General features: G+C 50.6%; 1 protein-coding gene across 3 annotated transcripts in view; it reads left to right on the forward strand.

Annotated features, from left to right (window-relative positions):
- Kif26b (kinesin family member 26B) overlaps positions 1–14,259 on the forward strand; it is a 402,766-nt gene extending 388,507 nt beyond the window's left edge. For 2 of the 3 annotated variants that reach the window (XM_074048798.1, XM_074048800.1), the window contains 4 exons: positions 3,965–4,167; positions 4,536–4,686; positions 7,651–7,795; positions 7,972–14,259. In XM_074048798.1, the coding sequence (XP_073904899.1) occupies positions 3,965–4,167; positions 4,536–4,686; positions 7,651–7,795; positions 7,972–8,011 (539 nt within the window). In that variant the 3' untranslated portion in view covers positions 8,012–14,259. Of the gene's footprint in view, positions 1–3,964; positions 4,168–4,535; positions 4,687–7,650 lie in introns of all 3 variants that reach the window. The other variant, XM_074048799.1, reaches the window with a different exon arrangement.
- Positions 14,260–24,054: the final 9,795 nt, after the last annotated feature.

Below are 24,054 nucleotides of genomic sequence, written 5' to 3' on the forward strand. Positions count from 1 at the left end.
TCTTCTGAATTGAGTTCTGACTTTCTCTCTGAAGTCATGGTACTCAAAGCTTTCCCTAGCCGTCCTCCGGATCTCGTAACATTGGAGAACAGAATACTTTCTCTCCTTTTGGAAGAGCCACCGGGCTGAGCAGGCCAGCGGCTCAGGACTCAACAGAAGGACGCTGCTGGAGTTAGGGGAGGAGGCAGGAGGTTGGAGGGAGGTGAGGACACCATCTGCACCTCTCTGAGGCCTCACGGTTGGGGTGCAGGGATCAGCACCTCCAGCTCCTCAAGTCTGCTGACACACAGGTACCTCCAGGCCACGCAGCCTTCAGACTCTCAGGACCACCCTGCTGCAAGCTCTCTTTCTTTTTCCCATTTTAAACAATGATGTGCATTAGTTGGCTGTGCTGATGGGGATCTGTGTGAAATCTGCAGCATTTGCTGATAAATCCAGCCTCCCTTTCCCATGCAGCCCCTCCCCACACACTCCCTTTCCAGCTTCTCGTGATTGCTAGTCCACCTTCGGGTCCACTTTGTTTCAGCTTCCACCTAAAAGAGCAAACATGGCACTTCTCTTTTTGTGTCTGGCTTATTTCACTTAACAGAATGTTCTCCAGTCCCATCCATTTTGCTGCATATGACAGGACCTCTGTCTTCTTTGCAGCTGAGTGACACTCCCGTGTATACCTGCACCTCACTTTGCCTGTTCACCTGTTGTGGGCACCATAGCTTAGCTGTTGGGAATAGTGCCACAGTAAACATGGGCGTGCAGGTGGCTCTTTGCTGATGTCATTTCCTTTCCTATACACATAGAAGTGGGGTAGCTGAGTCTTCTGGTGGATCTATGTTAGTTTTGGTTTTTTTTTTTTTTTTTTTTTGAGGTACCTCACATTTTTCTCTATGAAGACTACACTAATTTCCATTACCACCAACAGTGTCTGGGACCTCCTCACCAGGATTTACCATGGTTTTCAGAGTAGCCATTCTACCTGGGTTATCTCCTTGCGGTTTTGTTGACTGATGATAGTACCTTTTCGTATATTTGTTGATCAGTTATATTTTTTCCTTTGGGAAGTGTATTCAGTTCACTTGCCTGTTTTTAATTGGATTACATTTTTTGTCTTCTATTTATTCTGGAATTAATCCTGTCAGATGACTGGCTCTAGGCAGATAAACTCTCACGTTTTGTAGGCTGTTTCTTCACTCTGTTATTTCTTTCATGTACAAAAGTTTTTTGGTTTGATGTAATCCCATTTCTTAATTTTTGATTTTGTTTCCTATGCTTTTGGGGTCCTATCCAGAAAGTGTGTAGTAGCAATATCTTGAAGAAGTCTTCCCCTGTGTTTTCCTCTAGTAGTTTCAAAGTTTCAGGTCTTACAATAAGATCTTTGATCCATTTTGAGTTGATTTTTGTGCCACGTGAGAGATAGCAGTCAGGTTTCAGTCTTCTGAAAGTAGACCCCCAGTTTTCCCAGCACTGTTTAATGGAGAGGCTGAATGTTTTTGGCACCTTTATTGAGAACCAGCTGTCTGTAGCTGTGTGATTTGTTTCTGGGTCCTCGCTTCCATCCCATTGGTCCCTGTGTGTTTTTGTGCCACTGCTGTGCTGTTTTTGTGTCTGGATCTGAGGAGTGTCTTGAAAATCAGGTATGGCGATGTCTGCAGCTTATTCTTTGTGCTCATCATTGCACTTACTCTTCGGGTCTTTCGTGTTCCCGAATGAATGTTAGGATTATTTCTTCTAGTTTCATGAAGAATGTCACTGGGACTTTGACAGGGATTGCATTAAATCTGTAGATCGCTTTGGGTAGGATGGATATTTAAGAGGATCTGTTCTTCTCATCCATCACCATAGATGGGTCTCCATCTTTCATGTGTCCTCTTTACTTTCTTTTACCAGTATTTTGTAAGTTTCATTTTGTCCTCATTTTTTTTAATTCAGTACAACTTTGGATGGGGCTCTTTATTTGTTCTTCCCTAAGTGCAGCTAGCAAAGGCTTCAGGTGACTCCACCTTCTTCAGTCACCTCAGGAGGGACCACAAATCCATCAGAGCTACGGTAGATTCCTTCATCGTCCAGACACATCTGTTGGGATGATGTCAGCCTCCCTCCCACCCAGGAGAAAGCAAGCATCCTGTGTGCCTGGTCCCCTCCAAAGGGACACCCAGTGGCACAGCCTAGCCTTTAACAGCCTCCAGCATCCCTTCCAAGGAGCCAGGTCTGAAGATATAACATGGCCCCAAGGCAGAGGGGCCAGAATGAGTGACACAAACCGTAGCTGCCCAAAGCAAGAGGTCAATTCCATTTCAAACATGATGAAAATATCAGGCCCTGTGTTCAGAAGACCAGGCACGGCTTCACTCACTCATTCCACAAGTCACCACAAAAGTGGTGTGATCACTGGGGCCTTTAAGCCCTGCCAATCCTGTGACAATTGCTTGGTGTAGTCTTTTTCAGGGACCTGTCACTAAGGGCACACAGCTTGTCATCGCTGAGCCATCCCCAAGTCACTGCTGCGTGCCTTACATTACCCCAGAGAGATTCAGTGCCTTGAAGACAGACGATCAAAAAGGAATTTTGTCTTCAGTGTACATCTGTTTTGTGCCAGACTCTGTGGAATTAGTCCCAATGCATCTATGTTAGCTTTATGTCACCGTGGCAAAATACCTGAAATAAACAACTAAAAAGGAGAAAAGACTGATTTGGGCTCACAGCTCCAGACGTTTAAGTCCATGGTTGATTGGCCCTGTCCCTTTGAGCCTAGGAGGCAGACCATCATGGTGGGGAGCAGATGGAGGAGCAAGCTGCTCACCTCATGGTAGCTGGGAAGCAAAGAGAGGAAAAGGAGGGACTGGGATCCCACTGTCCCCTTCAAGGCCACACCCCCAGTGACCTCACTTCCTCCCACTGGACCCCACCTCCTAAAGGTTCCACCACTTCCCAACATGCCTCAGGCTGGGGAACAAGCCTTCAACACATGGCCTTTGGGGGACATTCAGGATCCAATGGAATGGATCCTTTGTGGAAATCATTTGTTATCTGATTTTTTTTGTCTTTTTCTGTGGAAAATGTAGAAGGCAGATTTTTACTCAACAAGGAATACTGAGACCTTGGGCAAACTATTTACCATTCTTCTGCCTCAGTTTCCACTTCTGTGGAAGTGAAATGAGATCCATATATACATTAGCTAGGATTGGGCTTGTCTGTGACAAAAAGGCCACAAAAGAGTGGACAGATTTAGTTCACTTAGTCTCCAGGGTGCCGGGCATCCAGGTTCCCCTCTTGCTTTTCCATTGTTTATGTTGTCACCTCATGGAACAGCCATCGGTCCCGTGTTTCATCCAGAAAAGGGAGAAAGGAAGAGATGACACCACCCTTTGAAGACTCTGGCAGTTGTCTGTCCCACCTGTACTTATGTCCTGTTGGTCAAAAGTTAAGGCATCACGCGTGAGCACCACATCTCCCGCAGGCCACCATGCTCCGGGGCACGGCACTCACATGGCTGTGGGAGGCCCTGGGTTCCACCCCCAGCACCTCAAAGAGAGCAGGAAAAAAGAGAAAAGGAAGACAGATGTGGGGGGCAGCTAGCAGACTATCAGTGTGTGAAGCATGTGCCTGGCACATAGTCGGTGCTTACCGTGCTGTTGTTACAGCAAATAAACCATTTTCAGGAACTCCTACAAGCACCGTCCCAAACACCAGGCCATGTTTTCCCTAGAGCGAAAACCTCCTACTGCCCACAAATCCATGAGTGGCTCACCGTTCCAGGCTCTTACTTATTTAGATGGCAGTGCACCCGTCACTGGTGGGAACTGGGAGGTGGCCCTAAAGGCTAATGGGGACTTTGTTCAGCCCCAGAGAGAAGCCAAGGGCTGGTTTAGGGGAGTGAACATCGGGGCAGGGGTGGAAGTTCCACGCAGTGCCTATCACCTCCGGTGCAGAAGTTTACGAAGCAATTCTGACTTCCTCTCCACCTTAGGTTCTCAGAGACGGAGGCTCATCCCAGCACTGTCCCTCGATACCTCCTCCCCTGTGAGAAAGCCCAGCGCCAGCACTGGGGTCCGCTGGGTGGATGGCCCCCTGCGGGGTGCCCCGCGGGGCCTTGGGGAACCTTTTGAGATTAAAGTCTATGAAATCGATGATGTGGAGCGCCTGCAGCGGCGAAGAGCAGGCAGCAGCAAGGTGAGGCCACCCACCTTCCCTCCCCAAGATGGCAGTTCCCCAGGGGTCCCACCCTGAGCGTGGAGACTCCCTGGGGGCACTTATGGCTTCTGATTAGGGGTATGCAGACCTGTCTTGCACAGCGACTTTGGAGAGAGCTTTGGGCCTCTCTCTCTGAAATGTCTTCCTGGTGCTTCCTACATGGGGGGCCTCGTGGGCTGGGGGCTTTCCTGGCTATTAGTCCCCGGGGTGTACCCATCAGTGCAGACCAGCACCTGTGCAGCTGGGACAGCCGCCTGCTTTCTAGATTTAAAATGTCCTGCAGTGGTGTCCCCTGGGACTGGGTCGTCTGGTCTGCTGAGGCTGGAATTGTCCCTTTCTTTGCACAGGAGCTCACGTGCTTCAATGCAAAACTGAAAATCCTGGAGCACCGGCAGCAGAGGATCGCTGAGGTCCGAGCCAAGTATGAGTGGCTGATGAAGGAGCTGGAGACCACCAAGCAGTACCTGATGCTGGACCCCAACAAGTGGCTCCGTGAATGTAAGGCCTGTGCCCCCCCACCCACAGCTGCCAGGGTCCCTGGTGCACCAGGGGGGACATCCACACTGACCATGGGCATGTGAGGGCAGGTGGGGTGCAGGGGTCTCCCTGAGCAGTGATCCTGCTCCCGGGAGCAGCGAGGGGCCAGGGCAGCAAAGGGAAGTGAGTGTCACTCTTGCAATTTTTTTATCCCTGCACGAGACAGAAGCTCACCTGACCTGAAGGCAACAGTGCAAACCTCTCCCCATGCCCACACTGCTTATCAAGCCTGAAATCAATGAGAACTTACAGTGCTCTTTTTTTTTGGGGGGGGGGGACTAGGGTTTGAACTTGGGGCTCCATGCTTGCAAAGCAGGTGCTCTACCACTTTAGCCACACCTCCAGCCCATTTTATTCTGGTTATTTTTAAGATAGAGTTCACAAGCTATTTGCCAGGGATAGCTTTGAATCATGATCCTCCCAAGGAGCTGGGATTACAGGTGTGAGCCACCAGTGTCCCGCGTCACAGAGCTCAGAGCTCTTGATAGAATAGGTGGGGAACCCCCCAACAGCTTCACAGCAAGCACAAGGAGCACCTCAGCATTCTTTCTATTTGATAGACAGCCTGGGGTGGCCATGACCTGTAATCATGATCCAGAACAATCTCGCTCTCTTTGAGAGGCGACTGACTCAGTCGTCTTTTATTGGTTGATTTGTTCTTCCATTTACTGCAAAATAAAAGTTAAATCTGGTCCCAACTATGACATAGAGATGGGAACCAATGCTGGGAGACTTAGTCACTGGGTAAAATAGATTAGCCTCCCCTTTCTATCCAACAGGTCCCTCCAGCCCTCAGCCGCCAGGGCCCCTTCTCTTGACCCCTCCTCTGCATGTCACCCTCTCCCCCACACTCCCCATAGGCCGAGCCCGCAGGTGGAGTCTGGGCTAGGAAGCTTAGATTTGTGTCCCAAAGAAGTTGGTTTAGAAGAATTGATGAACTGACGCTGGGTGAACAAGGAGGTGCCAGGGTTCTCCAGCCTCTCAGCTGTGCTCCACCATGACCATAGGGTGCTACCTGTTCCATGGGAGTGAGGTGTAACAGCCCCTCACACCTCGATGGGCTCATGTGACCATCACCAGACAACACCAGGCATCCTACAGTTTTGAGTTGCAGCTTCATGGCTGGCTATGCCCACGGTCCTATAGTCCGGTTTCAGACGCTGGCTTTCCCACGTGCTAGCTGTATGGCCTGGGTAAGACGTAACTCTCCGAGTCTTGACTTCCATACTGTAAAAGGGGAAGTAGCAGTGCCTTTGTCACAGGATGGTCTGCACTAGCCGGTCATCCCCAGCTCAACCAACTGGATGTTCCTGACCGGAGACACTCCCTCAGCGTCTGTTGTATGACACACTGTTGATCCTACATGAGAGATTTGGGCAAAGACATGCACTCCTTTTCATCTAAGGTAGAAACAGGACCAAGAAGACCGGAGCGAGGACAGTGGCTTATACATGACCTTGAACACAGAGCCTCATGCTTCTCTCTCTCCCCTCTGTGGACGCCCCTCCCGTTCCTCCGTGAACCCTGAGCACATCAGATCCCAGGGGTCCTCGTTAGGCGGCTCCTTCAGTTTTGCCTTTGTCATCACAGGTTTCTTTTTCAAGAGCTGTTTTTGCCCAAGGCAGCTTTAAAATAATCATTTTATAAAGCCCCTCCTAGGAAGGAAAACGCCAGTGAACGTGTGTTTTAGGTGCTGGCATCTCCCTCCTCTCACCTTTTCATATGTCCCTCAGTGAGTTTTGATGTCGAGAAAGAGAGTGAATGTACAGAGTCTGTGCCAAAGGGGACACACATTGTTTCTTTAAGATGAATTAAACATAAGAAAAATGTCAGGGGGGCTGCGTGCTTCTCTGTGGTACCAGGCAGGGCACTGGCACAGAAGCAGATGAGCTGGATCCATTTTAATCTTTCATTCGTTCTGCTCTCCCTTTGAAGTGGTCCGGTAATGGGCCTGTCATGTACAGTGGGGTTTTGTTTTTAATGGGGTTCAGGAGCCCTGGCTCCCCTTCTAGCTGTAGTCCTTGCTAGTGTAACCGTGAACAAGGCCCCCCGCTGCCTGGATCCCAGGCGACGCCCCACAGAAAGATGCCCATTTCCATCACAGTCCTGGGATATTCCTGTAGCGTGCTGGTTCTCAAGCCAGGCGCACATCATTGCTCTCATTTTTTATCTTATTCTTGTCGGTCACTCACACAGACGGATAGGCAGCGTGGAAATTAATTACACTTGTGTCACCTTTAAGGAAACGGTGCCGGCAGAGCCGAAGGTCACAGAGCTAGTGTGGCCCGACTGGGAATCACACGTGTGTCACCAGCCTGGGCTCCCATCTCCTCCCCATGTGGGACCCCTCTGCCCAACTACCGTGGAACCAAGGAGGGGACCTGGGGCCAGGGAAAGTTGACACCAGCCAGATACCTGGCCCTCTGAACTGTCATGTTGTGAAAGCAAGACATCCTGGACCTAAGCCTCAGCTTGCCTTCGGAGCTTAGGGAACCTTAGCTGTTAACTTTGACCTTGTATATCATCAGATTTCCCAATTGACCAATGAGCATGGAGACCACCTGAGGAAGTGCCTGGAGGCAGGGTCAGGACTCCAGTCCTGAGGGGCAGCTACATATGGTGCCTGAAGGAATAGTGAGGGAAGAGGTACCCATGTCACTCAAGTGAGATCCCCAAAAGGGAGGGCTTTTCACGCCCCAGCTGTGATGTCACAGTTAACTACGGAGTGGTACGCAGTCTTTCCCAAACCTGTGATGGGGGCTCATCCTCAGAATTGTCTAGATGTTAGGAAGCTGAACATCAGGAATGGAACCAGGACCAGAGAGGAGGGAATGGCCAGGCCACCTAAGACAGTGACCTTGGACCGGTGGCCTAAGGAGACGTTCTTGCGGTGGCTGAGTGTCCCTCCCCGCCCTTCTGTTGCAGTTGACTTGGAGCAGGTTCTGGAGCTGGACTCCCTGGAGTACCTGGAGGCGCTCGAGTGTGTGACAGAGCGCCTGGAGAGCCGCGTCAACTTCTGCAAGGCCCACCTCATGATGGTCACCTGCTTCGACGTCACCTCCAGGCGCCGGTAAGGAGGCCGGGCCTGGCCTGGCGGGTCCCCTCGCTCTCAGGACTTCAGAGAGACACCGCCCTCCCCAGGCCCTCCATGCTGGCGGCACTCAGAGACTGTAGGATGAGGATGAAGGTTGGTGGCAAGTCTGGAGTGAGTGAGGAGAGGAAGGCGATTTTTCTGTTTTTCTGTAGGGAAGGTGCAGACAACAAACCACATGGACGGAGACGGTGATGGGAAGCCTAGGACGTAGAAGCCTGCGAGACTGGAGGGCACGTTGAGGAACTTCCAAGAACTCGCTTGTACATAAGAACTGCTAGCAGAGAGACCTCGCTCTTGCCTGCATTTGTGAGGAGGGGAGGGGGCGCTGGATGTGGCGTTGAAAGCAAAACAAAACACCAACAAGACGACCCAGAGTGATGGATCAAGTGCCTTGCAAATCTTTACGACTATCCAAACGTTTTTGTTCTTAACTTTCTTGTGTACAGATGGTGCTAGTCAGGATAAAAAAGACAACAAAACCAACAAAAACGAAAATCCAACACATTTTTGCAATGTATTTACGGCTCGTTTTCTCTTGGTGTTTTATCCTCTTTCTGATTGGATGTTTCTAAGTAAGGTGTGTTTGTAGCGATATTTCCTAACCAGTATTGCATATGAATAAATGTCAGCTGTCTTGTATGGTTCTTCTGGTGAGGCCATTCACACAGGAGGTAGAGACTTCCCCAGCACGAGGACCCGTGTGTTTCCAGAGGCTTGGAAGGCAGCACTTCCCACAAGCAGCATGGTGGCGGCAGGCCAGGGGGACGTGAGGTTCTGTGACTGGAAAAGAGCTGGGCTTATCTTTATGGAAAAGCGATCCCATGAGACCTGGGCCCGCCTTCTCCTTGTAGGTGGGCTATTTGTTCCATGTGTACTCTTTCTCCACCCCAGGGTTTTCACAGCCCTCAAAACAAATTCTTATTCTATTCCAAAGACTCTGGATTCAAAGCTTGCACCGATTCAACAGAACCATACTCATTTTTTTTTCTTTTATCTTTCCTGTTTTGTGATACTATTGAAGTAGGGTGAGGCTGTCAGTGCAGTGACCTTAGGCTTGCATGTGCTCAGAAATGCCAGCACTACTGGTTTAGAGCAAGGAGGAGGCAGAGAGGGGGGCTACACAGCTTTTCTACTGCCCAGAAGCAAGAGTTTAGCTCTACCTGTCCTGTGTCCCAATGCCTCCATATTACCTGGCGACATGCTTCTTCTCTCAACTTCTCCTCCCTAGATCCTGTGACCCTGGATATCCAGGTCTTATCTTACAATTCCCAAATTGCATGTTCCCTTCAGGATTACCATACCCGTGTTGGGGACAGAAACCAAGGCACACAGCAGCCCAGGACATTGCTTGATAACATCCTGGAGCCTCGGGGACAGCAGAGCATCACGGGGAGACCAGGCATCCTCTCTCTGAAGGCCTCCACAAGTGGCCCACCCATGCGTGGGTTCAGGAGTGCACACACAGGACTGCCACCTTTCCCTACGTGAAGCAACCTTCCTTAGCCTCTCCAGACAAGGCTGGCCCCACTAGCCAACTCCTCAGGAAAAGGAGGCCCACACGCTCCCCAAGGAAAAGGAACCATTGCATTATTTCTTGGTCATCCTTCTGGACACAGCGGCCACACAGCCAATATGACCAATACACAGGAACCGAGGCTTGTCAGTGCCAGGGTGCCCAATCTTGTGCTCAGAACAGGGCACAGATGGCTCACTAGCTCACTGGCTTTGGCAATCAGCCCCATGGACCAAAAGCCAGCTGCTCAGGTTGCATTCTGTATGGGAAAGGTGCCACACGAGATAGGGTCAACTCTGCCAATAGGATGGGCGGACTATGACAAGAGGCCTCTCTGGAATGGATTCTTTCTCCTCTGTCTCCTGCAAGTTTAGCAAGGGCGTGGCTGTGGGAAGCAGGACCTGTCCAGCTCACCCTCTCCCTGCCTGTGGCTCTCTGCCCACCTCCGCCCAGAGCTATTAAGGAAGCTTAGACTTCTTCGACAGCAATGTTCTTGGAAGATTCTGGACCAAGGGGAAGTCGATCCTTTGAGTTAGTCTGTTTGCCATTTGTGATCCCTTTTGGTTCCTGATTTGAAATAGGCCACTTAGTTTTGATTTGGAGGATTTTCAAAGGTGAGTACGCCTTGTTTTCTGTTGGGAACAAATTAATTTGATTTGTGACCTGTGAGCTTGGATTTGTCCCTGCCACAGACTCCCTAGCCCTGGGGCCATTGTGCTACAGTGACCCCCTTAGCAGGCTGCAGACAGAGCTGGTGCCTTTGTTGGAGTGAGAGCCAGGGGACGTGTCACAGAGACTAGATCTCAGCCAGTGGGGTCTCCTGGGACAGTGGCCTTCAGTGCCTCCTGACAACACCTGTTTGTGAACACTTGTAGCGATTTTGTGCTACAAGAAAAGGTTGGATGACACCAGAGTTATCTTACCAAGTCAAACTGGTTTCCCAAGAGGCCATGCCATGGAACATCCCTCAGGGTCCCACAGGCCATGGTGCAGGAGGACAACTGCGTGGATAGTGTCCCTTCCCTTCTCTTTTCCTGACCTACTTGAGCTGCAAGCATCTTAATTTACCAAGTATGAACAGAGTGTGTGCAGAATTGCACCCTTCACGCTGTGCTTTTCTTGCTCCCTGTCCTGCTTATTGGTCGACAACACAGATGATGCTTTCAAGGCACAGAATGCAGGCTGGCTACCTCTCCTGAAAACGTCCCAATGCCAGGGACCTTTTCATCTGGGGTTCAAATATCAAATGATTCCAGGGCTCCTTTGGGTTGGGTGATAGAAAACCCAAGAAGGCAAAGGGAGAGAGAAGGAATTTCTGCTTCATCTGTGAGTGAAATGGCAGAGATGTATTTCTTAGTAATAAACATTTAGATTTGTGAGCTTTCCATAACTCCTTGTCTGACACCTGCCCCCCTTCCAAATAGTTCAGTGTGAGCAGAGCAGAGCACTAGCATCAGAGCAAAACTGAGATCCAAGACCGGGAATAGAGAACTGCTGCCCGGGAGTGAATCCATAGTGACTTTGATGGTGGTGCTTTGTGCTGCCTGGGAGCCATCTTCCCTTTATCCTGGCTTTCGATCCCCACCCCTGACATCCTGGGGAAGCCATCACCTCTCTCACTTTCATCTCCAGATTGTAAATCACACTTCGCCTGTTGTGTTTTCTCCAGGTATTTTGAAAGAGGAGACTGATGCAAATGCAGATGTGGGTCCCCTAGTGACCCACAAGGTCACTCAAACAAGGACCCTGTGCAGGAAGGGGCTTCTGAATTAGAGACGGGTTCAAAACCCTGAAGCCCAGTGTGGGGGACTTCAGGCCGCTTTGGTGTGACTTGCACTTGAAGTCTCACATGCAGGAAGGTGACGTCATTGCAGCCACTTATGCCATCCAGGGTGTGGTTCAAAAGGCCGTTCACACCTGAGACCTGTGCTTGCCGTCAGGGTTTCCATCCTTGTGGACAAGAGCTGCACCTCTGCCTGCTTGTCCATGTAGACCTCTTGCCTCAAATTCTAATGCTGGTTGTTAATTTGGGTTAATCCGCAAATCGTCATCACAGAAGTTTCTATTTGAAGTCTGCTGCCTAGCCCTGACTTTGTGGGGTAGGAGGCAGGGCTGGCAAGAGCCCAGTTCACTCAGTGCCAACACCCTTCCGGTGTCATTGGCCACTGCTGGTCTGTAACTCTGCCTTCCAAAATGACAATGTGCTCAAGTCTTTTTAGGGTCCTTATTTCCACAAGGATTTTAGGCTGTAAAAGACATTGCTAAAGATGAGTTGATTACAAAATTGAGAGCAGAAGAGTCTGTGAATGTAGTCATTCTTTCCTGCTGGGCCACTCCTGGCAGATCTGCAAAAATGTGGCTTCAGTTTTGAGGCAGCCCACCTCCCACCCTGACCAGTCGGAAGGGTCTGGGTGCTGTTAGACTGTCACTGTCTCTGGGGCCTCTCTACCGCTCCCTGGCCATGTGGCCTAGCTTTCCATGATGCTAGGGATTTCTTCAGTGCCACCACATCGAGATGTGGGCCCAGCCCACTTTTCTCTGCACCAAATGAAACAAAACTGGCATTCAGTTAATAAGTGGCTCTAATTTTGGGGGCGGGGGATAAAGGCAGGTGTAGCAATGTAGTGTTCCTCTTTGTATTACAGTATTTCTCTTCTTCCAGAAAATATCTCTGGACCAAAACACATTGATTACATATATCACTTAGCAATCTTCCTGACAAAAACAACACATTTCTAAATTACAGACTATTTATTATTTTCACGATACTAAAAGCAGAAGTACAAATCAAGAGAAGATACTAAAACTTAAGCTTATTAGCTCAAAAATTGTTTTTGAACGTTCCTAATTTATCCATTCTGAAACATTCTGCTTTTGAGTGGCCCTACTCAGAACCTGAGATGATGTCTCAAATTTGACATAGACTGGCGCTGGGGACAGTTTCCGGCCCTCATTGCGTCTGATGAGTAATCGCTACCCATAGTCGCCGTTCCCATGTCCACGTGTGTGGTGTGTGAAAGTGCTACTCAAACCCCAGCGCTCACACGCAGAAATGACCGTCAAAACTTGGTCTCATGCCCTCGTTCCTGGCTCTGCTACCCAGCGCCCACACTGCCATACTGGATGAAGATGCTATCGTGTATTGGTGAGCTCAGGGCCTCGTTTTACAGCATTCCTGTAGTTTTGAATTTATTGACACATCACGGTCAGAAGCGCTCTCCTGTGCTCCGTGCTGAAGCGTGGGCTTGGCGGGACCGTCTCTCGCTAGCTGTTTTCTGTTTTTCTCACCCTAGCCAAGTGTGTTAGCTCAGTCATGGGCCGGGAAGAAGGGAGGATAGATAGGTCAGGAGAGCAGGGGTCAGGGGCCAGTCCTCAAAGCACAGGGCTTAGTCGAGAGTGTCACTGTTTCTGTGGTAAGTAGCCAGAGGGGACAAGACCCTTTCTTTGAATTTGGTGGTAGTGAACTTGGAAGTCAGCTTCCATCAGCCTGAGTGGAAGAGGATCCAGCCCCTTCCTAAACTTCCTGAGAACAGTGCTGACAATACCAAGTTACCCCCCGGGCCTTAACACCCCCACCCCGTCCCAGCGCTACAGAAGGGGCCAGGGAAGCACCTTGGCTACTTGTACGTAGCGTTTGTTCTCGAGAAACCAAAGCACTTCAGTGAGTCTTATACCCTGTAATACTTATGGCACGTGACCCCTCTCTGGGTCCCCGAGAGGCAGGGAGGGGGCTGCTAAAACCAGGAGGAAAAGCCTGAGCTGGGAGGAAGGAAACTGGCCCATGCCTGGTCCTGTCACTAGCTGTGCAAACGTGGGCAGTCGCTGTGTTTTGCTGAGCCTCACCTTTCCCCCGGTGGAAAGTTGGGGTCATCGTAGCTGTCCTTCTGGGATAGCGGGAAGAGAAAAATGGCGTAACTGATGGGGACTGCTTTGAAGAAATTGAAGCTTCTAGGAACTGGGAGAATTGTGTATCAATGAAGAAGCTGTGGTCAGTGATCATCAGTGGCCAAGTTCACAGGGGAGTGCTTTAGTGGGACTGTGTCGTGAGTCCAGCGTCTGGGAGCACGTGTGTGGGTGGACACAGGACTTAGCGCTCCTCTGTGCCAGTGTCGCATACATATTTGGATGTGTGAGAGAGGCGCGTGATATGGTGGGCGCGCAGAGGACAGAAAACCTGAGTTCTAATTCCAGTTTTGACAGTAGTCTCACCTATGGCTGTGGATATGTGACCAGCTTCTCAGGAACTTGGTTTTCTATAAAATGAGGACATTGTGCTAAATGACTTTTGTGGCTTCTTCAAGCTCTAGCTCCATGGTTCCATGACGAGAATGTATGTATGTACATAGAAATACACTTATCTGTAGAAATGGGCCCGCTGGCAACTCAGAGACAAGGCCTGCTCAAGTGCATTTATTGTGTCAGAATCAGCAAAGTCACAGACAAGTCCAGAAAATCTTGTTTTTAAAAGTCAATGGTGGTATTTAATGTCATTGTTTTAAATTCGACTGTTTAATGGGATAGAAGATTGGTGCTGTTTTCAAAATTAAGTTCTTAGCTCCCAAGTGTTTGCTGTTAATTTTGTTTTTTTAAACAAAGCTCATTTGTTAAGGGTCAGAAGCTCAACCGTTCTGTCATTGGGAGGTCGCTGCAGCCTAGTGGCAGGCTGGGTTTTGTGTATGGGCTTTCACGTAGCTGTATCCAAGTTCTCTGTTGGCTTGATTCTGATGGATATGAGCAGACGTACCTGGAGAACAGTCCAGAAGAGTTCTGTAGTTCTCATGAACTGATAACATGAATCCATGAGCTGCCATCCCCAGTGTGAAGACATTGTTTGCTGGCTGCAATCTCTGACTTTGTGGCATATGAAGTGTAAAATGTCAAAAAAGAATCTGGTGTTTAAAAGAATTAAATGTTCACTTTTATTCTACCCTTGGTCCTGAATGCCTCTCTATTCAGTGCATCCTTTTGTACCGAGGGGGGAATGTGAGTCAAGGCCTGGGGAGGGGGTCTTCTCACTAAAGCAACACCTTGGCCTAGGTCTGCCCCCAGGCTCCTCAAGACGTCCAGCGATGAGGCCTGTCCAGGCCCAGTGAGGGGCTGGCCTCCAACAAGCTCAGCTCAGCCGGGAGCGGGTGGAGCTCCAGAACTGCCCTGTACCCTTGAGAGTCAGCGAGCATGGTGTTGATGTGATATGTTGTGGTGGCCTACAGTCTGCCTCAGTTTAGTGTCTCTGGGGTCAGACACGATCAGGACATTCACAGACACTGCAGGTGGCTTGGGCCTGGTCACACAGGCCCCCTGTTACATGGGTGCTTATTTCAAGTGTAACTGAGCCTGTTCCAGCAAGAAAATGAAAACAGATCAGACTGAACAAATGGTCCCCAAGGGCACCCTCTTCCCCTCCATGGCAGACGTCTCCCCAGCAGCAAGGGCACCTCCCCAGGGGTTGCCACTACATCTGTCCCATCGGCCGAGTGCACAGGGCCAGCCAGGCCCCTGCTCCACACCCCCAGCCCTGCACTCCTGATCTTGCTGGACATTTGCACCTGCCTCCCAGGCTCCCTGCTTTTCTGCTCCCTCTAATTAAGACCTTCCTGGACTCTTTGGATGACCCGAAAAGAGGCCATGAGTTAAGAGACCATGAGAGGTTTCTAGAAACAGTTCCTTGAACTGGAAGAGCAAGTGGAGGTGCTACAGGGTCCTCTTGGAGAAGCAAGACCATAGGGTGTTGTCTAGAGCTGCTTCTAAACCCCACACCCTTCCACTAATGCCTTCATGTCTAGGTTCTCTGTGGCTAGGCATGGCCTACAACCCTACCTTGCCCTTGGTTCACAGAAGAGCCTCTGCCCTCTGAGGGACTGGTGGGGCGGGGGCGGGGCAGGGGGAAATGTGTGGTCATCAGAAGCCGCTTCGCACTCAGACAAAGCTTCCCCAAATGTAGAGTCTTGGTGTCTTTAACCTTAAGCTCGTACACTGGTTATCAGCATTACCATTATTCTTTACATCCTGTTCAACCCTTCCTTTCATCTCAGGGGGGACATTATTAGTTTCTCCATGGCCAGCTGCCCCTGGGAGTAGAAGGACATGGAACACAAAGCAAGGTGACCCCCTTTGTCCTGCAATAGCATTCAGGCCACTCCTGCACTGGGGCAGAGAAAACGCCCGAATCTCACCTGGCCCAGTGTCTGCCACCTCCACTTGTCCTCTGATTGAAGGCGTGGTTTCTAGAAGACCCTCACCAGTACATAGAGCACTTGCAGTGTAGAGGCATGACCCACAGTGGCTGGGTGCCCCTAGCACCACCAAGACCCTGTTCCATATCCCAGTGTCTAGAACCGCACTGGAGCACCGTGGGTGTCCAGTCAACACTAGCCCAATGAGCAAATCAGTCAATCCACCTTAGAGAAGAGGCAACTGGAATCATAGCCTCCCTTGAAGAGAGATGAAGTCTGCATTTGCAAACCCCCGCCAGTCTGAAGCCCCCAGTTCACTGTGGAGGAGGGGTACCAGCTCCACCGTGGCTGCATTGCTCTCCAAGAGATGAAAGCCTAGTGCATGGATCCCTCCTCAACGTGTGCAAAGCAATCACTGGAAAAACCGTTCATGGGTGCCACCTGCCATTCTGGCCACTGATGAATAAGGCAAACCTGGACCTCAAGAGCCCCGCCCACTGTGCTTTCTCAACGACCTTCCCTTGCTACAAATAGCTGAGGCACTCCCTGCAGGGAGGCTCCAGGCTTCTGCCACACACATACCCTCGTGCCATGTTCCTCCAACATGGGCCCCAAGGCCTGACCTCACCTGCAGAAGGGTGTTTGAAGGCACAAGGCAGAAGAGGAGAGGGGAATGAAGGGAGAGAACGAGTGTCAGTCATCTGCTGGTGTGGGGGTGGACTGTGAGCGCACACACTGCCACCAGGGAAGCTGCTGCAGGGAACGGTCCATCTGTGTGCAGTGGTGGTTGGCTGGTTTTTCATTTTAAATTATTAAATTGCCCTGGTTCCTTCCATCCTGTGAGTGCTGTCACTCCCCATTGGGATCCAGGGTCCAGACATAAGCGTCACACAGTCACACAACCTGTGTGTGCTCAAAAGAGAAACTCAAATGGCTTCACTCTTGACCCCAGACTCCCATGCACCCCTAAGGCTCCTGAGGACCCCCTGAAACCTTCTCTTCATTCCTAACTGGACTTTGAAAGGCTGGACTAGGAAATAAAAATGACCTTGAATTTCCACAGTAAGAAACTGTGATTATTCTGTGGACATACACATATACTTCTGCAAGCTTTGGATCACCCTGAACACGGCTCTTTCCCCTTAACAAGCTGCCGTACAGGTTTATTTTCTCGGTTGGTCCACAGCTCTGCTCACACGGCTGCCATGGCTGCTGAACACCTGCCACATTGGATGAGGACTGCGCACACTCCCTGCTGCTGGACCTTAAGTTCGCGTCCACATTTCACCCCAATCAACCATGCCGTGATAAGCCTGGTCAACATACATCTCTTTTTGGCTTCACTTCCAAGTCCCTTGGAAGACAGATTCCTAGAAGTGAAGTAGCTGTAAGAAGAGGGGTAAAACATTACAAGGCATTTCGTGCAAATGCTTTAAACAGCCCTGAGAGGTGGATTAGAGCCTTCCCTGACAGCCCACATGGAGCGGTCTCTTCCTGTCCACACTTCTGTTTCACAAATTCACCTGTTCACGCCGCAAATGTGCACCGAAGGGTTTGCATGTGGGACCAGGTTCTTGGTGTGTGCCCCTTCACACCTCGGTGGAGGGCGTGCGCCTTTGTCTCTATGTATTAGCATCTTCTGGCCGTCTGGGGCTGGCACAGGGCGGGACACAAAACAGGGTTTAGGCAAAGCTATCAAAGGAAGAGAAATTTTTCATATAAAATACATCTGCATATGTTGGAAATGCACCCCATCTTCTCCTGCAGCCACCATGGGAGGGGAACCCCGCTTCCCTTCACACACCAGGACAGACGATGATGCAGTCGTTGCTAACACTGATTGTCAGGGAGAGTTTGGGTTTTAGCACCTCGGGCACTCACACGAGTGTGGGAGGAGAGGCAGCTCCCACCCTGGAGGATCCCAAGGGCTCTGCCAGGCCCCCGCCGCTCGAGGTGGACCCTCACAGGAGGCTCAAGGCAGGGGCGGAGAGGTGCTGGGCACCGCTGTGCTGCCTCCCACCAGTGGAGAGGGGTGGCTGGCACTGGGTTGGCAGGGTAGGGACAGAGCTGGGACTAGAAGGTTCTAAAGCCCGGCTCAGAGCACTCTGGAATGTTCACCTGCCTGTGCGCAGAGGTCACCTCTCCTCTCCTCGGTAAGGCCCACCTTCCGAGCAGCCGCGCTTGGCAGGAGCAGCTTCACAGGCCCGGCCTAGGCCGCTGGGCTTCTGAGAACTTGCTTAACCTAGAGGCGCAGCCAAGCACCCAGCTGCAGCTGCCCTGGGTGGCTCCCTACCCCACAAGTGGCAGGACAGGGTTTCTAGGAAGGGAGAACAGGTTTTACCCCCTGCACCCTGTGAGCATCTTTTCTAGAAGCCTGGAAATCTAGCTGGCTTTGCCAACACCCCCCTGAAGATGTCCTGGCAGCCAGGGACTGAGAGGATGCGCTTCATCTCCCGCCCCTTGGCCACTTCACTCAGCACCATGTGATGTGGCGTTTAGAGGCAGAGGCTGAGCTGCGAAACTCCTGAATAAGCAGTTTGCGGTTGGGGGAGGGGAGGAAGCTTGGGAAACCTCAGGGCTCCGCCCAGAGCCCAGCCTGCCCGTCCAAAGGCAGCTGCGCTCCCGGCTGGGGGGTGGGAGATTCTTCAGGGATGTCGCCCAGCCACAGGACGTCCTTGCCCACAACCCCAGAGCCATCCAGGCTCAGGACGGTGACAGCCCTACTTTTGCAGTGCTGAGGATGGAACCCAGGGTGTCACTCGATAGCAAGTACTGTGCCACTGAATGGCAATCCAGCCCGCCTCGCTCCCCATTCCTGCAGGAACGTGTGCTGTGCACACGCATCCCCTTTGGTCTGCTTCTGGGGAGTAGGGGGGCTCATACAGGCTACCTCCCTCCCTGGCCGTGAGCCTCCTTTTCCTTGGGCAGGAGCTCCCTCCGGGAGAGGCCCATAAGAAAAGAAGGAAAGCCCTCATTAAGACGCTCCACGCAGACAGGGACTGTGCGGACCTAATTACTGCACCTGAGTTACTCTCCTCCCCTTGCAAAGGAGGGTCTCCAAGGCCCTTATTAAAACCTAGGCACTCCCCAAGAACGGGAAAATGAGGATGCGGAGTCTACTCTGCACTGGCAGGAGGATAAGTAGGTCCTTAGGGCAGCTGAGCCCCAGCCAGGTCAGCGACACCCCTCAGAGGATGAGCGCTCTCAGCTTTGCATTGCCTTCCATCTTGAGCACCACCGGAGAGGTCAAGGTCAGCCCACAGCTCTGCACAGGGACACTCAAGGAAGAGGCCCAGGAGGAACTCAGGAGGGAAGCTCTGCCGACCTCACACACTTGTTGCACAAATATGCATTGGTGTGAAGAGTGGCTCCGGTCAACAGAGAACAAGACAAAACACTTGAATACACAAAGTTCAAACCCTTGTGGCAGCAAAGTCCAGTAGCTTTTCTCCAGCCTGCACCTAGCAAGGCACCGTCCTCAAAAGCCAAGTGCACAGGGAAGATGGGCTGTTTCGAAAGCTATCCTTCCTGGGAGTGGCCTCCCCACCTCGTCCTCCCTGCCACAGCCATGGGGACTATGATTGTCCTGAGAGCCCCTCAGGTCCTCCACCCAGCCCAACACAGGCAGGGACTCGTGTGCACTCCTTAGGCACCTTCCTTGGGTGACCTGCTGGGACCTGGAGCATCAACAGCTGAGGGACAGAAGGGAAGAGCCCAGGTCCCTTCCTCCAGTCTGGAGTCTGGTGGGGAAAAAGGTTGATTAGATGGGGCGAGTTTGCTGGGGAGCAAACAGGTGCTCAGGCAACAAGAATAGGGAACATGGGGAGGTCCCAAAGAGTGAGCGAGACTTCCAGGGCTGAGGGGAAGAGAGAGAGAGAGAGAGAGAGAGAGAGGGCGCGCTCCCAGGGGAGTTAGTGGCAGGCACGCAGAGGCACAGAGCAGGCCTGGGGAAGCTGGGCCCCTCCCAGGCCTCTGGGCATTGGAGGGAGAAGGGTTAAAGGGCATGGTCAGCCAGCCCTGGGTGAACAGTGGGCAAGGCACTCACTCGGCACCTGGGCGCAGTCCTTGTGGTGGAAAAATAATGTCCCTGACACAACACTGGCGGTGGAGGCAATTTATCCAAGGTCACAAAGCAGGTGGTAGATGCAGGGTACATACATAAGCTTCCAGGCTTGACTTTTTCACCACATCCCACATTGTGGGCAGGCCGGAGGTCTGGTTTCCTCAGGGCAAATTTGCAACAGTTCCTGGTTTTCCTAAGATGCTAACCTCACTAGCTCAAGTAGGATCTTTTCTGATTTATAGACAACTCTGAGGAAATTTCTAGCATTCAGCTTTCAAGTAGTTCAGAAAAAAAATTTGCTGTGCAACTTTTCTATAATTTTGCAATTTGTTTTTAAATCCCAGTGGACATGGTGGTTAATGGACAGCATTAGTTTGCTAGGGCTTCATAAGGAAACCACAGACTCAGTGGCTTCAACAGAACTTCATTCCCACAGTTCTGGAGGCTGGAACTCCAAGATCAAGGCCACGATCACTGGCTGACAGATGGCCGCCCTCTTTCTGCTCCTCCACGTGGTCTCTTCCCCGAGTGTCCAGGGTCTGTGTCCAGATCACCTCTTCTTAGAAGGACATCACCATCCAGATTGGACTAGGACCCACCCTGACAGCCTTTTCTGCATTTAGTCACCTCTAGGAAGTCCCACCTCCAATGCAGTCCTCCCCAGAAGTCCTGATGGTGAGGGTGTCAACATACACAGTCAGAAGGCAGTGGCAGGTTGCACAGTAAGACCCATTCAGTTCATTTCTTCACCTTCCCATCTGCTCTCTCTTGCAAGTCAAATCTTCTTTTGGGGGTCTGCTTCTAGAAGGCCTGTGCCTTGGGTCCCCAAGAGATGGACTCTTGGAGATGGGGAAGCCTATTTCTGGCACATGGCTGCCTTACCATGTTCAGATGTCTCCATGGCTAGAGAGTGAGTCTGGTTGAGCAGAGACAAAGTCTGCTTCCACAGTACCCAGCATGGGGTGTCGCTTAGGTACGTAGTCTATATATTCTGAGTGAGTGAGCAAATTTAATAGTCGTGTAACAGCGAGTCTGAAGTCTTGAAGAAAAACAGATGAGCAAAGAACGGGATGATATCCTATCCTTTGCGGTACTCACAGGAAGGAGGACTCATGAAGTCCCAGAACCTGCTTTCATAAGTACTTGCAGTGCTTTTGTTTGCTTGTTTCCTTTGTTTTCAGTGTTTTGGGGTGGTCGTTTTGCAGCATGGCAAGTCAACGCTCCCGAAGTCCCTGAAGAGTTCAGTCCTCGCCCAATGTCAAATGTAAATGGAAGGTCATGATGCTTGTGCCTGATAAGGCTCAATCTTCAGGTCTAACTCATTTTTATCTCACATTCATGGCTGCAGATGCTCACACAACCACATGCACACATCCAGCAATGCCTGGTTTCTGCAGAAGATCCCAAAGGCAGGAAATCTCCCTTCTTTGCGCATCTTACCAAAAGCAGCCTCTTGCTGTCCCCAGGTGCCGGATTCTGTGGCCATGCTTGCATTTTCACAGGTTTCACTGGTTTATTACCCAGCAAGGCTTGCGCTGGAGGCACTGGCGTCCTGCATCAAAAAAGCAAAAAGCCTAGAAATGCCTAGAGGATAAATAAAACAATCAGAGTGGTTGATCCTTAAAAAAAAAGTCATTCCAAATCCCTTGTTGGGTCATGCTTAAGTCAGCCACAGGGAAACCCCAATTCATGCAAAAATCATTCCATTTTCATTATCGTGTGATGCAGCGCTGTCTTCGGTCATTTGAAATTCCCTTTTGAAAGGAGATGATGGCGGCGTGTCTTAATAACCCATTCCTCTCTGTCCTCCTGAAATGGCATTAGCCAGCACAACTGATGGCTCAGGAACCTGAGTCAGCCCCCCCCCTCCGCCGCAGAGCTCTTACCCACCATTATTAATGCAGACCCCTTCAGGGGCTGTAATTTGGGACTCAATTTGCCATAAAATTGTTCTAAGTGTCACCTTAGTAATCGGAGATCATGTGACCCATGAAATACATCCAACTGAAAGATGGCACCTCTTGGAAATGAGTGTCAAATTGTCCCCATGGTAAAAGGCTCTGGCCATTGTCTCTGGAGTGGCTCTCACTGTGCCTCAGTGACTGAGGGTGAAGAAGCTCCCCATCTGTACTCCTTGAGCTGGGCCCACAGGGCCTCCGAGCGCAGCCGCCTCCAATGCAGGCACCCAAGACTCAGCGTGGGCCAGGACCCAGCAATCCTGCCCTCTGCTGGACTGTTTTTCTTTTTTCTCTTCTTTCTCTCTTTCTTTCATTCTTCCTGTGTGTGTGTGTGTGTGTGTGTGTGTGTGTGTGTGTCACTATGTGGCCCAGGCTGGCCTTGATCTCCTGTCTCAGCCACCTGAGTAGCTGGGACTATGGGTGTGTGCACCCAGATCCTCAGATGGATTGTGATGGCTTTTATCTTTTGAGCCAAAAATTCATGTGTGATTTAACAAAACATTTTATGCTAATTCCAACACAAATAGCAGGTTAGATATCAAGTCTGGAAAAATAAAGAGTAGTTTGAAATTGCAAACCAGGTCTACAATGAGATACTATTTCACACCCATCGGAGTAGCTATAGTTAAAAAAAAAAAACCAGAAGGTAACAAGCCAGTGTAGTGGCACATGTCTGTAATCCCAGCTACTTGGGAGGCTGAGGCAGGAGGATGGAGAGTTTGAGGCCAGCCTGGGCAACATTGCAAGACCCTGTTTCAGAAAAACAAAATAAAACCAGAAAATGACAGGTACTGATGAGGATGTGGGGAAGTTGGAATCCTTGTTCATTGTTGGCGGGAGTCTAAACTTGTGCTGGAAAACAGAATTAAATCCGTCATTATCACAGGATCTTGCAGGTCCAGCTCTGGGCAAATCACCAACAGAACTGAAAGGAGGAACTTAAACAGATTTTGGTATGCAAATATTATTCTCAGTAGTCCAAAGGAGGAAACAGCTTAAGAGTGCACTGGCAGATGAGTGGAGAGACAAAATGTGACGTGTATACAGTGGAATATCATTCAGCCTTAAAGAGACGTGAAACTCTGACACATACTCACCATGGGTGAGCCCCAATGCAGAAGGACAAAGATTGCATGATTGCTTCATCTGACATACCCACAGTGCTGGAATTCGTGGAGACAGAAAAGCTACCCGTGTGGCTAGGGCAGGGTCGGGGGAGGGGGGGTTGGGACTTGTTGTTCAATGGTGTAGCTTGAACCTGGGAAGGGGAGGATCATGGGGATGGGATCGGGGATGGTTGAGAACAGCGTGAATGACCTTAATGCTACAGCACTACACGCTTACAGTGGTTAAAACCGTAAATTATGTCATGTACATCTTACCAAAAAAAAAAAAAAAAACTGGAAAAGTAGTGTGGCTGTCAAAATCCAAGAATTTCAGGACCACTTTGGTTTAGAAATGGACAAACAGTAAAATGCGTGAAATCTGGGATACAGAGTGTGCTGGGTGAGGAAGGCAGAGAGAGAGGTGGAGAGAAGGGGGTGCCAAGCATAGGCTTGGGTGGCCCCCCAGCCCCTAACCCAACCACCCCGGCTGCAGAGGGAGCCAGTGCTGGTACCCCATCACCCCAACTCTTCTGGAAACCTCAGCTGCACATACCACCTGGCAGCCTCTTGCTACAGATGTATTTTGTTGACTTCTTTTCCTGGTGACATAAGGTTCTGAATGTCACCCAGCAGAGTTAGGTGGCCTCTCAGGGTTCCTCCATAATCTACTCTCACACCTGTCTCCCCTCAACCCTCACCCTGGCTACAAGGCATGGGCAGCCATGACCCTTTGTGTGGTCTAGAGCAGAGCGTGATGCTTTTTATAAACTTGAGAGCACTCTTGGAGAAGTCACTCTACTGGAGTTTGTACTCAGGTCCTCGCACTGGCACCCAAACACCTGAGCCGCTCACCCAGCCCTTTTTGCTTTAGTTATTTTTTGGAGAGGGGCTTGTGTTTTTCTCCCCAGGGAGCTGGTCTAGAGCAAGATCCTTCTGCCTCTGCCTCCTGCATAGCTAAAATTACAGGCCTGCATCATATGTCTGGCAAGAAATCATTCTTTTTTCTTTTTTTTTTTTTTAAGAGACGAGGTCTTGCCGTGTAGCCCTGGCTAGAGTACAGTGGCTGTTCACAGGCTGTTCACCACTGATCAACACGGCATCCATTTCTCCTCCATTTCTGACCTGGGTCAGTTCACCTGTCCTTAGGCAACCTGGTGGTCCCCAACTCCCGAGAAGTCACCATACTGTTGCCAGATTTAGTGCAGACACCTGATTGGCAAAGCATGTCACAACCCAGAACCCCTGGACTCAAGCGATCCTCCTGCCTCGGCCTCCTGAGTAACTAGGACTACAGGCGTGCACCACTGCACCTGGCAAGAAATCACTCTTGAGAAAACAGAGTTCTCCAGGATACTGAGTTTCTTTTCTTTGTTGATTACTTTGGCATTGACTCTGCTCTCCCTGTTTCACAAGAGGCTGTGA

The sequence above is a fragment of the Castor canadensis genome, chromosome 11, assembly GCF_047511655.1.
Source record: "Castor canadensis chromosome 11, mCasCan1.hap1v2, whole genome shotgun sequence".
In the NCBI taxonomy this organism is placed as follows: domain Eukaryota; kingdom Metazoa; phylum Chordata; class Mammalia; order Rodentia; family Castoridae; genus Castor; species Castor canadensis.